General features: G+C 48.8%; 1 protein-coding gene across 1 annotated transcript; it reads right to left on the bottom strand.

The window, feature by feature from the left end:
* Positions 1 to 9,699: 9,699 nt before the first annotated feature.
* LOC141192381 (general transcription factor II-I repeat domain-containing protein 2-like) lies at positions 9,700 to 11,535 on the bottom strand. Its single transcript, XM_073661900.1, has one exon. The coding sequence runs from the start codon at positions 11,533 to 11,535 to the stop codon at positions 9,700 to 9,702; it is 1,836 nt and encodes a 611-aa protein (XP_073518001.1).
* Between the last annotated feature and the right edge of the window lie 1,268 nt (positions 11,536 to 12,803).

Below are 12,803 nucleotides of genomic sequence, written 5' to 3'. Positions count from 1 at the left end.
CACAGCCCTTAAGTGCTGCATTTCTGGAGACATGTACATGTGTGCCAAACACACGTGCACACACCCCTTCAGTGCTGCAGTGCTGAGGAAACAAACACACACCCCATTAGTGCAGGGACACACAAACCATCACACAGCCACCCCTTTATTGATGGGGCCATAGAGACACAACCCCTCCATTTCTGGGGTCACAGACACACATCCCTTTGGTGCGGAGGTCACACAAACAGACACACACCTTCAGTGCTGGGGCCACCCACACAGTCCTTCAGTGCTGCATTTCAGGGGATATGTACACGTGTGCCAAACACACGTGCACACACCCGTTTAGTGCTGCAGTGTTGAGGAAACAAGCACACACCTCATTAGTGCAGGGACACGCAAACCATCACACAGCCTCCCCGTTATTGATGGGGCCATAGAGACACACATCTTTATTGCTGGGGTCACAGACACACATCCCTTTGGTGCTGAGGTCACACAAACAGACACACACCATCAGTGCTGGGGCCACACACACAGCCCTTCAGTGCTACATTTCTGGAGACATGTACATGTGTGCCAAACACACGTGCACACTCCCTTTCAGTGCTGCAGTGTTGAGGACACAAACACACACCCCATTAGTGCAGGGACACACAAACCATCACACATGCACCCCTTTATTGATGGGGTCACAGAGACACCCCTTCATTTCTGGGGTCACAGACACACATCCCTTTGGTGTTGAGGTCACACAAACAGACACACACCTTCAGTGCTGGGGCCACACACACAGCCCTTCAGTGCTGCATTTCAGGTAACATGTACACGTGTGCCAAACACACGTGCACACACCCCTTGTTGCAGTGATGAGGAAACAAGCACACACCCCATTAGTGCAGGGACACACAAACCATCACACAGCCACCCCGTTATTGATGGGGCCATAGAGACACACATCTTTATTGCTGGGGTCACAGACACACATCCCTTTGGTGCTGAGGTCACACAAACAGACACACACCTTCAGTGCTGGGGCCACACACACACAGTCCTTCAGTGCTGCATTTCAGGGGATATGTACACGTGTGCCAAACACACGTGCACACACCCCTTTAGTGCTGCGGTGTTGAGGACACAAACACGCACCCCATTAGTGCAGGGACACACAAACCATCACACATGCACCCCTTTATTGATGAGGTCACAGAGACACCCCTTCATTTCTGGGGTCACAGACACACATCCCTTTAGTGCTGAGATCACACAAACAGACACAGACACACACCTTCAGTGCTGGGGCCACACACACAGCCCTTCAGTGCTACATTTCTGGAGACATGTACATGTGTGACAAACACACGTGCACACTCCCCTTCAGTGCTGCAGTGTTGAGGACACAAACACACACCCCATTAGTGCAGGGACACACAAACCATCACACAGCCACCCCTTTATTAATGGGGCCATAGAGACACAGCCCTTCATTGCTGGGGTCACAGACACACATCCCTTTGGTGCTGAGGTCACACAAACAGACACAGACACACACCTTCAGTGCTGGAGCCACACACACAGCCCTTCAGTGCTGCATTTCAGGGAAGATGTACACGTGTGCCAAACACACGTACACACACCCCTTCAGTGTTGCAGTGTTGAGGACACAAACACACACCCCATTAGTGCAGGGACACACAAACCATCACATATGCACCCCTTTATTGATGGGGTCACAGAGACACCCCTTCATTTCTGGGGTCACAGACACACATCCCTTTGGTGCTGAGGTCACACAAACAGACACAGACACACACCTTCAGTGCTGGGGCCACACACACAGCCCTTCAGTGCTACATTTCTGGAGACATGTACATGTGTGCCAAACACACGTGCACACTCCCCTTCAGTGCTGCAGTGTTGAGGACACAAACACACACCCCATTAGTGCAGGGACACACAAACCATCACACAGCCACCCCTTTATTAATGGGGCCATAGAGACACAGCCCTTCATTGCTGGGGTCACAGACACACATCCGTCTGGTGCTGAGGTCACACAAACAGACACAGACACACACCTTCAGTGCTGGAGCCACACACACAGCCCTTCAGTGCTGCATTTCAGGGGAGATGTACACGTGTGCCAAACACACGTGCACACACCCCTTCAGTGTTGCAGTGTTGAGGACACAAACACACACCCCATTAGTGCAGGGACACACAAACCATCACACATGCACCCCTTTATTGATGGGGTCACAGAGACACCCCTTCATTTCTGGGGTCACAGACACACATCCCTTTGGTGCTGAGGTCACACAAACAGACACACACCTTCAGTGCTGGGGCCACACACACAGCCCTTCAGTGCTACATTTCTGGAGACATGTACATGTGTGCCAAACACACGTGCACACTCCCCTTCAGTGCTGCAGTGTTGAGGACACAAACACACACCCCATTAGTGCAGGGACACACAAACCATCACACAGCCACCCCTTTATTAATGGGGCCATAGAGACACAGCCCTTCATTGCTGGGGTCACAGACACACATCCCTTTGGTGCTGAGGTCACACAAACAGACACAGACACACACCTTCAGTGCTGGAGCCACACACACAGCCCTTCAGTGCTGCATTTCAGGGGAGATGTACATGTGTGCCAAACACACGTGCACACACCCCTTCAGTGTTGCAGTGTTGAGGAAACAACCACACACCCCATTAGTGCAGGAACACGCAAACCATCACACAGCCTCCCCGTTATTGATGGGGCCATAGAGACGCACATCTTTATTGCTGGGGTCACAGACACACATCCCTTTAGTGCTGAGGTCAAACAAACAGACACAGACACACACCTTCAGTGCTGGGCCACACACAGCCCTTCAGTGCTGCATTTCAGGGGACATGTACACATGTGCCAAACACACGTGCACACACCCCTTCAGTGCTGCAGTGTTGAGGACACAAACAAACACCCCATTAGTGCAGGGACACACAAACCATCACACCCACCCCTTTATTGATGGGGCCATAGAGACAGAACCCCTTCATTGCTGGGGTCACAGACACACATTCCTTTGGTGCTGAGGTCACACAGACAGACACACACCTTCAGTGCTGGGGCCACCCACACAGCCCTTCAGTGCTGCATTTCAGGGGAAATATACACGTGTGCCAAACACACGTGCACACACCCCTTCAGTGCTGCAGTGTTGAGGAAACAAGCACACACCCCATTAGTGCAGGGACACGCAAACCATCACACAGCCTCCCCGTTATTGATGGGGCCATAGAGACACACATCTTTATTGCTGGGGTCACAGACACACATCTCTTTGGTGCTGAGGTCACACAAACAGACACAGACACACACCTTCATTGCTGGGGCCACATACACAGCCCTTCAGTGTTGCATTTCAGGGGAAATGTACACGTGTGCCAAACACACGTGCACACACCCCTTCAGTGCTGCAGTGTTGAGGACACAAACACACACCCCATTAGTGCAGGGACACACAAACCATCACACAGCCACCCCTTTATTGATGGGGCCATAGAGACACAACCCCTTCATTGCTGGGGTCACAGACACACATCCCTTTGGTGCTGAGGTCACACAAACAGACACACACCTTCAGTGCTGGGGCCACCCACACAGCCCTTCAGTGCTGCATTTCAGGGGAAATATACACGTGTGCCAAACACACGTGCACACACCCCTTCAGTGCTGCAGTGTTGAGGAAACAAGCACACACCCCAATAGTGCAGGGACACGCAAACCATCACACAGCCTCCCCGTTATTGATGGGGCCATAGAGACACACATCTTTATTGCTGGGGTCACAGACACACATCCCTTTGGTGCTGAGGTCACACAAACAGACACAGACACACACCTTCAGTGCTGGAGCCACACACAGCCCTTCAGTGCTGCATTTCAGGGGAGATGTACACGTGTGCCAAACACACGTGCACACACCCCTTCAGTGTTGCAGTGTTGAGGACACAAACATACACCCCATTAGTGCAGGGACACACAAACCATCACATATGCACCCCTTTATTGATGCGGTCACAGAGACACCCCTTCATTTCTGGGGTCACAGACACACATCCCTTTGGTGCTGAGGTCACACAAACAGACACAGACACACACCTTCAGTGCTGGGGCCACACACACAGCCCTTCAGTGCTACATTTCTGGAGACATGTACATGTGTGCCAAACACACGTGCACACTCCCCTTCAGTGCTGCAGTGTTGAGGACACAAACACACACCCCATTAGTGCAGGGACACACAAACCATCACACAGCCACCCCTTTATTAATGGGGCCATAGAGACACAGCCCTTCATTGCTGGGGTCACAGACACACATCCCTTTGGTGCTGAGGTCACACAAACAGACACAGACACACACCTTCAGTGCTGGAGCCACACACACAGCCCTTCAGTGCTGCATTTCAGGGGACATATACACGTGTGCCAAACACACTTGCACACACCCCTTCAGTGTTGAGGACACAAACACACACCCCATTAGCGCAGGGACACACAAACCATCACACATGCACCCCTTTATTGATGGGGTCACAGAGACACCCCTTCATTTCTGGGGTCACAGACACACATCCCTTTGGTGCTGAGGTCACACAAACAGACACAGACACACACCTTCAGTGCTGGGGCCACACACACAGCCCTTCAGTGCTACATTTCTGGAGACATGTACATGTGTGCCAAACACACGTGCACACTCCCCTTCAGTGCTGCAGTGTTGAGGACACAAACACACACCCCATTAGTGCAGGGACACACAAACCATCACACAGCCACCCCTTTATTAATGGGGCCATAGAGACACAGCCCTTCATTGCTGGGGTCACAGACACACATCCCTTTGGTGCTGAGGTCACACAAACAGACACAGACACACACCTTCAGTGCTGGAGCCACACACACAGCCCTTCAGTGCTGCATTTCAGGGGAGATGTACACATGTGCCAAACACACGTGCCCACACCCCTTCAGTGTTGCAGTGTTGAGGAAACAAGCACACACCCCATTAGTGCAGGGATACGCAAACCATCACACAGCCTCCCCGTTATTGATGGGGCCCTAGAGACGCACATCTTTATTGCTGGGGTCACAGACACACATCCCTTTAGTGCTGAGGTCAAACAAACAGACACAGACACACACCTTCAGTGCTGGGCCACACACACAGCCCTTCAGTGCTGCATTTCAGGGGACATGTACACATGTGCCAAACACACGTGCACACACCCCTTCAGTGCTGCAGTGTTGAGGACACAAACACACACCCCATTAGTGCAGGGACACACAAACCATCACACAGCCACCCCTTTATTAATGGGGCCATAGAGACACAACCCCTTCATTGCTGGGGTCACAGACACACATCCCTTTGGTGCTGAGGTCACACAAACAGACACACACCTTCAGTGCTGGGGCCACCCACACAGCCCTTCAGTGCTGCATTTCAGGGGAAATATACACGTGTGCCAAACACACGTGCACACACCCCTTCAGTGCTGCAGTGTTGAGGAAACAAGCACACACCCCATTAGTGCAGGGACACGCAAACCATCACACAGCCTCCCCGTTATTGATGGGGCCATAGAGACACACATCTTTATTGCTGGGGTCACAGACACACATCCCTTTGGTGCTGAGGTCACACAAACAGACACAGTCACACACCTTCAGTGCTGGGGCCACACACACATCCCTTCAGTGCTGCATTTCAGGGACATGTACACATGTGCCAAACACACGTGCACACACCCCTTTAGTGCTGCGGTGTTGAGAAAACAAGCACACACCCCATTAGTGCAGGGACACACAAACCATCACACATGCACCCCTTTATTGATGGGGTCACAGAGACACCCCTTCATTTCTGGGGTCACAGACACACATCCCTTTGGTGCTGAGGTCACACAAACAGACACAGAAACTCACCTTCAGTGCTGGGGCCACACACACAGCCCTTCAGTGCTACATTTCTGGAGACATGTACATGTGTGCCAAACACACGTGCACACTCCCCTTCAGTGCTGCAGTGTTGAGGACACAAACACACACCCCATTAGTGCAGGGACACACAAACCATCACACAGCCACCCCTTTATTAATGGGGCCATAGAGACACAGCCCTTCATTGCTGGGGTCACAGACACACATCCCTTTGGTGCTGAGGTCACACAAACAGACACAGACACACACCTTCAGTGCTGGAGCCACACACACAGCCCTTCAGTGCTGCATTTCAGGGGAGATGTACACGTGTGCCAAACACACGTGCACACACCCCTTCAGTGCTGCAGTGTTGAGGAAACAAGCACACACCCCATTAGTGCAGGGACACGCAAACCATCACACAGCCTCCCCGTTATTGATGGGGCCATAGAGACACACATCTTTATTGCTGGGGTCACAGACACACATCCCTTTGGTGCTGAGGTCACACAAACAGACACAGTCACACACCTTCAGTGCTGGGGCCACACACACAACCCTTCAGTGCTGCATTTCAGGGACATGTACACATGTGCCAAACACACGTGCACACACCCCTTCAGTGCTGCAGTGTTGAGGACACAAACACACACCCCATTAGTGCAGGGACACACAAACCATCACACAGCCACCCCTTTATTGGTGGGGTCATAGGCACACATCCCTTTATTGCTGGGGTCAGAGACACACATCCCTTTATTTGTGGGATCACAGACACACATCCTTTTAGTGCTGGGGTCACAGACACACATGCCTTTATTGGTGGGGTCACAGACACACATCCTTTTAGTGCTGGGGTCACAGACACACTTCCCTTTAGATCTGGGGTCACACAAACCTTCAATGCTGTGCCTACACACACAGTCACATGCACGCACACCTACCTTCTTGCTGAATCCCAAAAAGTCTACTCACTTGATAATTGCCAGACGTATGATAGTTACTCCACAGATCTCAGAACAGCCTTGAGGAAGGTCAGGAAGAAAGAAAACAATGCAGCTAATAATCATCTGGAAATATCATGGGGATGAGGACACAGTCCATACAGCACACACTGCAGATCTCTTCCTGATCCTACTCTGCTGTTTGTGCTGTGACACAATGCTGTGCAGCCAGTCCTCCTCCCTTTCCGATGTGACCCGATCCCCAGCGTTCAGTGATGAGCTACTTACCTGGACTGGTCCTCTTCAAGCTGTGACACAAGATGGCTCAGGAATAGAACTTTGTACATTCTGTAGCAGTTATGATGTCATGTGAGGTCTATGATGTCATGTTCTCGGTGCTGTCATGTGCTTTGTGATGTCATCATAACGGACACTGCTGTTTTATGTATCAAGTTTACACTTCAGGAAATAAATTACTAAACAAAAAAGTCACAGACTGCAAATATCCCACAGCCCCATGTTATAATTCATGACAGCTATTTAAATGAACCTTTATTTTAATCCATATAATCTACTGCTATATGAAAAACACTCGAGACCTGAACTGGAATTTTAATTGTCGTGCATGCAGCATGTAAGAGCATGTTCACACATGGCCACTAGCCAGAAAAAAAACTAAGACAGAAATACAATACACAAACACCCTGCAATAAATAAATAAATCGCAATAGTGCATGAAAATAATAAAGCGTACTTAGTTAACATAATTTTGATTGAAATAATGCGAAAGCCATTCCGCCTCGTCACGGCGACCCTTATGGGACAGTCCTAACTCTAATATTTAAAACTTTACCGATGGCTTTCACTTTATTTTGATCACAATTCTGTTAAGTAAGTCCCCTTTGTTATTTTCATGCACTATTGCGGTTTATTTTACTGCAGGGGATTTCTGTATTGTGTTTCTGTCTTTGTCTTCTACTGCTATGTGAGTTACAGGAAAACACTGGACTAAAATCACTGACTGTGGTGGAATCCCCAATAAAATGTACATTTTATTTCCTTAAGTAACATTTTCCTATACACACCTTACCTAATAACCGTGACATTTTGTGGAGCGTGCCAAATACTACTCTCCATTTAAAGTCTGCCAGCTGTGTTTTCTTGAACCTATTCACACTTGGTCGCAGACCAATACCACACTACAAGGCCAGTGCCTAAAACCGTGGTCATCAGACGTGATCCCATATTACTGCCGTAAACATCCTGAAATTTTTGGGAACTGTCAAATATTATACTCCATTTAACCCCTTTAAAGCATGGGGCGTAATAGTACGCACTAGGCTATCACCCCCGGTTCAGTGAGGGCTCCGGCGCTGAGCCCCCACTGAACCGGGCACATGTCGGCTGATTTATACAGCTGACATGTGCCCCCAACAGCCGCGGGTGGAATCGCAATCCACCCGCGGCTGTTAACATGTTAAATGCCGCTGTCAATCTCTGACAGCGGCATTTAACAGCGCTGCGCCGGAAGCGCATCACTTACCCCGCCCATCGGTGACCCCGTCACGTAATCGCGGGTCACTGATGGGTGGGCATGACAACTCTGGGTCTGCAGCAGACCCCAGTGATTGTCATGTACTGACGCTATTGTTAGGATCATTCAGCCATGGAGGGTCCTTGTTGGAGTCGGGGTATCCCCGTAACAAGAAATACACAGACACGTAGTGTATAATCAAGTACTGGGAAGCCCCTGAGCGCGTCTGCCTCTATAGGTGCTGTCCCTTTATTTATACTAATAATCATAGTTTTTTGTCACACATGCGCAGTAAAATGCCTTTGTTTCACAAGCAGTGAAGTGATGATTCATAACAGTGGAATGTTGATAAGAAAGTTTCATAAGCAGAAAAGTGATAATTCATAGCAGTAGAAGGTTGCTGAGACAGCTAAAAACAAGTTACAATCTAATTTCTGGGCGTCAGTCCAAATGTCCAGATAAGGGAAGAATAACTTCATCTGTGTCTTACATCGTAGTCTTGGGTGAAGTATAACTCCTATCATCCTCTCAGTCCCCCCTTTGATTCTTCCTTATGGACTTTTGGTAGAAGACCTGGTCCGGGAGTTCTTTTCTTTCATATTCTTGAGTCCGTGTTACAAAGCTTATTTATGCATATTAAAATAATTTTTAATCCTATTTTAAACACTACATATATGACTACTATAATTAGCACAATCTGTAATATACCTTGCAGAATTCCAGCCACCCAACCTCCAATACCCTTAAACCAGTTCTTTGGGTTGAGAAAGGAGAAGGTGTCTGACCACCAGCTATCTTTATTTTGGTCATTGTGTCTGTCATATTCATCCCGTAATCGTTGTATATCTGCCAGCTTGAACCTCATACTCATTGTACTGTTTGGATCTATGTAATGACAACAGGTTGGACCAATAATTTGACACATTCCTCCCTGGGCCGCAGTTAGGTAGTCTAACACTACAGTATGTTGATTAGTAACAATTATAAGTTGATTTTGGACAGCTATACTAGTATTAAGTATATCCATAATATCCCATATCTGATCATCTAGATCAGGGGTCTCAAACTCAATTTACCTGGGGGCCGCTGGAGGTAGATTCTGGGTAAGGCTGGGCCGCATCAAGTTTTCCACAAAAAATGCACTTACAAAATATCATTATTCAGATTCAAATGTCTTTATTAACAGTTCTTTAACATTTAACTTTTAGAACATGAATGGACATAAACTGTTTGAACATGGCTTTATCTGCCTACTTCTTGCTGCTAGAGATCTGACAGCGCTTACTCTTGCATAGCCGAGCCACATTTGGCGTAAGTGAGGAAGCAGTTGAGACCCTCAGCACAGCTTGAAGATGAGCATCAGTAATTCTAGACCTGTACTTTGACTTATTGAAGTTCAAGGTAGAGAAGAGCTTTTCGCACAAGTATGTGCTCCCAAATAGACACATGGTCTGCTTGAACATTCGGGAAAGCTCAGGGAAGCTGGGGGGCAATTCTCTTAAAAATTGCCCAAGTTTGTCTGCTTTTCCACTCACATCCCTAAACTTGGCTTTGAGTTCAGAGTTACACTGCAGGTCAATGAGCTCTATTTGAAACACTGGAGGGGCATCTTGCACATCAAAGGAGAAGGGGTCTGCAAAAATTTGAAATGTGGCTCTGTGTCTCTTGAAGTCTGCAAATCTATGATCAAATTCCTCCTGTAGCCTCAAAATGACATCCACATACTCCTCATGACTGAATAGTGTGCCTGAATCAATGAGTGACTTGCATGCTGGGAAATGGCAAAGGTTTGTTTGAGAAAGCTGGTCTTTCCACAATATAAGTTTTGTAGACAACGCTCTCACGCTGTCATAGGCAGCACTGACAAGTTGCCCCTGGCCTTGTAACCTCTTATTCAGTACATTAAGCTCATGTGCGATATCAACCAAAAAAGCTAAGTCCATGAGCCATTTTGGATCACTTAGCAAAGGAACAGAAGCCCCATCTTTCTCCATAAAAGCTTTCACTTCCGCTCTCAACTCAAAAAATCTCTTCAATACGTTTCCCCTGCTGAGCCAACGCACCTCGGTAAAGTAGAGCACATCCCCATATTCTGACTCTATTTCCTCTAAAAAAGCACGAAACATTCTGTGTTTTAAGCCCCTGGATCTGATTTGGTTGATGCATTTCACAACGAAAGACATCACGTTGTCAAACTTCAGGCATTTGCTGCAAAGGGCCTGCTGATGGATAATGCAGTGCAGAGCAATGACCTCCTCTAAACCTTCCTCTTCCTTTTTTTTATTAACAAGTGCCACCAGTCCTTTTTTCCTCCCGATCATTGATGGCGCTCCATCAGTTGTTATTCCGACAAACTTCCTCCAAGGCAAACCAGCATTCTGAAAAGCATCACACAGCTGGTGAAATATCTCTTGGGCGGTGGTCTGGCCATGCATTGGAACTAGTGAGAGCAACTCCTCTGTGACTTCAAAATTGTCATCAACACCCCGGACATAGATTGCAAGCTGGGCAGTGTCGGTGATGTCTGTGGTCTCATCAAGAGCGACTGAGTATACACTGAAACATTTTATTTTCTCACACAGTTGATCATAAATGTCACTTGAAAGGTCAGAAATGCGCTCTGCCACGGTGTTGGAAGAAAGGCTGACGTTGCTAAACTGACCTTTCTTTTCTGGAGAGATAATACTTGCAGCCTGTAACATGCACTTTTTTATAAATTCCCCTTCTTTAAATGACTTTCCTGCTTTAGCAATCATCATACTAACTACGTAGCTGGCTTCGACTGCTGCATCATTCTCTTTGGTTGCTTTCTTAAAGAAATCTTGTTGCCTCAGCAGACATGTCTTAAGTTTAGCAACCTGGTTGGCTCTCTCATCTTCCTGGTACTTTGCATACTCCTCAGCATGTCTAGTTGTGTAATGACGCTTCAAATTGTATTCTTTGGGCACTGCAACTTTCTCTGTGCAAATAAGACAAGTTGGGATGCCCTTGTGCTCAATAAAGAAATATTGCTTTTCCCACTTTTCCTGAAATTGTCTGTGCTCATCATCAACCTTTCTCTTCACTGCAGGCTTTGAGCAAGACATATTTGGGGCTGCGTAGCAAAAACTTAGGCCTATGGTGCCTTGAGATACCCACTTCAGCACAAGGTGCTCTGGATGAGCGGAAATAGAGTTTCCCAGTCCCCCTAGCTGCCTAGCATGACCTTCGGCAACATTAAAGAGGACCTGATTTTTACTCACAGGAGTAGCCAAATACCTTTAGGGTGGGCACGCACCTGGTCTGGTTTATAAAAATAGCACTCCTCCACTCTGCTGTGCCCCCCTGTATATTTCTTGCCCTGTATGCTAATACTGAGCATCAAGGAGGAAGAGACGCCGGGGTTTCTCAATGGGCGTCTCCTTCTCCATGTGCCTCAATCCAATCACAGTGAGAGTCACAGCCAGGAAGAAAAAAACTCCTTGTCTGTGACACTCTTTGATGTGATTGGATCACAACACAGCCAGGGAGAAGGAGACGCCCATTGAGAAACCCCTGCGTCTCCTCCTCCCATGCAGGGCCTCCAATGGCAGAAGGTCCTGTCGCCTGACTGGGAAGAAGAAAAAAAAAAGTGGGGCGTGGAGAGCGTGACTGACAGGCTGGAGAGCCTGTCAGTCACGCTCTCCACGCCCCACTTTTTTTTTCTTCCAAGCCTGCACTAGATTGAAAACAAAAGAAGAAGCTGCTGTCATGGCGTCTCCCAGCGCAAGGGAAGCCCCGAGCTGGGAGACGTGTCTTCTCTATGAACGCGCCCTGTGCACCGAGGGGTCCCAAGCTCCTACCCCCCCCCCCCGGTACTTGCCTCTCCGTGTCCCTCCCATCGAAGAAGATGAAGTCGCCGCTCTGAACGCACTTGGTGCAGGTCAGCCTCCGGCGGTGTTACACAGCGGGCAGCGCTCCACCGCCACTTACTCCCCCTGGTGAGACGCCGAGGTACTGTACTTGGCGGTGGAGCGCTGCCCGCTGTGTAACACCGCCGGAGGCTGACCTGCACCAAGTGCGTTCAGAGCGGCGACTTCATCTTCTTCAAGTACCGGAGGGAAGGGGACTAAGGTGGCTAAGTGCTTTTCCAGGCGGGGGGCCGCAAAATATTGTCCCGCGGGCCGCAGTTGGCCCGCGGGCCGCGAGTTTGAGACCCCTGATCTAGATAGTCGGTGGCCTGAACTAATTTATCCCACATCTGCATCAACATTGGATACACAAAGAAAGTGCTGAATATTTTATTAGGAATTCCCATTTGGACCACATGTGGCCTACCTGAAGGTCTAGGCGAGTTGTCGGCTGCTCTTTTGTATAGTGTGTGTTTAGGTACTGC

This window comes from Phyllobates terribilis, unplaced genomic scaffold (genome assembly GCF_046119375.1).
Source record: "Phyllobates terribilis strain yellow unplaced genomic scaffold, ASM4611937v1 Scaffold_60__1_contigs__length_8166268, whole genome shotgun sequence".
In the NCBI taxonomy this organism is placed as follows: domain Eukaryota; kingdom Metazoa; phylum Chordata; class Amphibia; order Anura; family Dendrobatidae; genus Phyllobates; species Phyllobates terribilis.
Note: the sequence above shows the minus strand (reverse complement) of the source record. Positions and strands in the feature narration are given on the sequence as shown.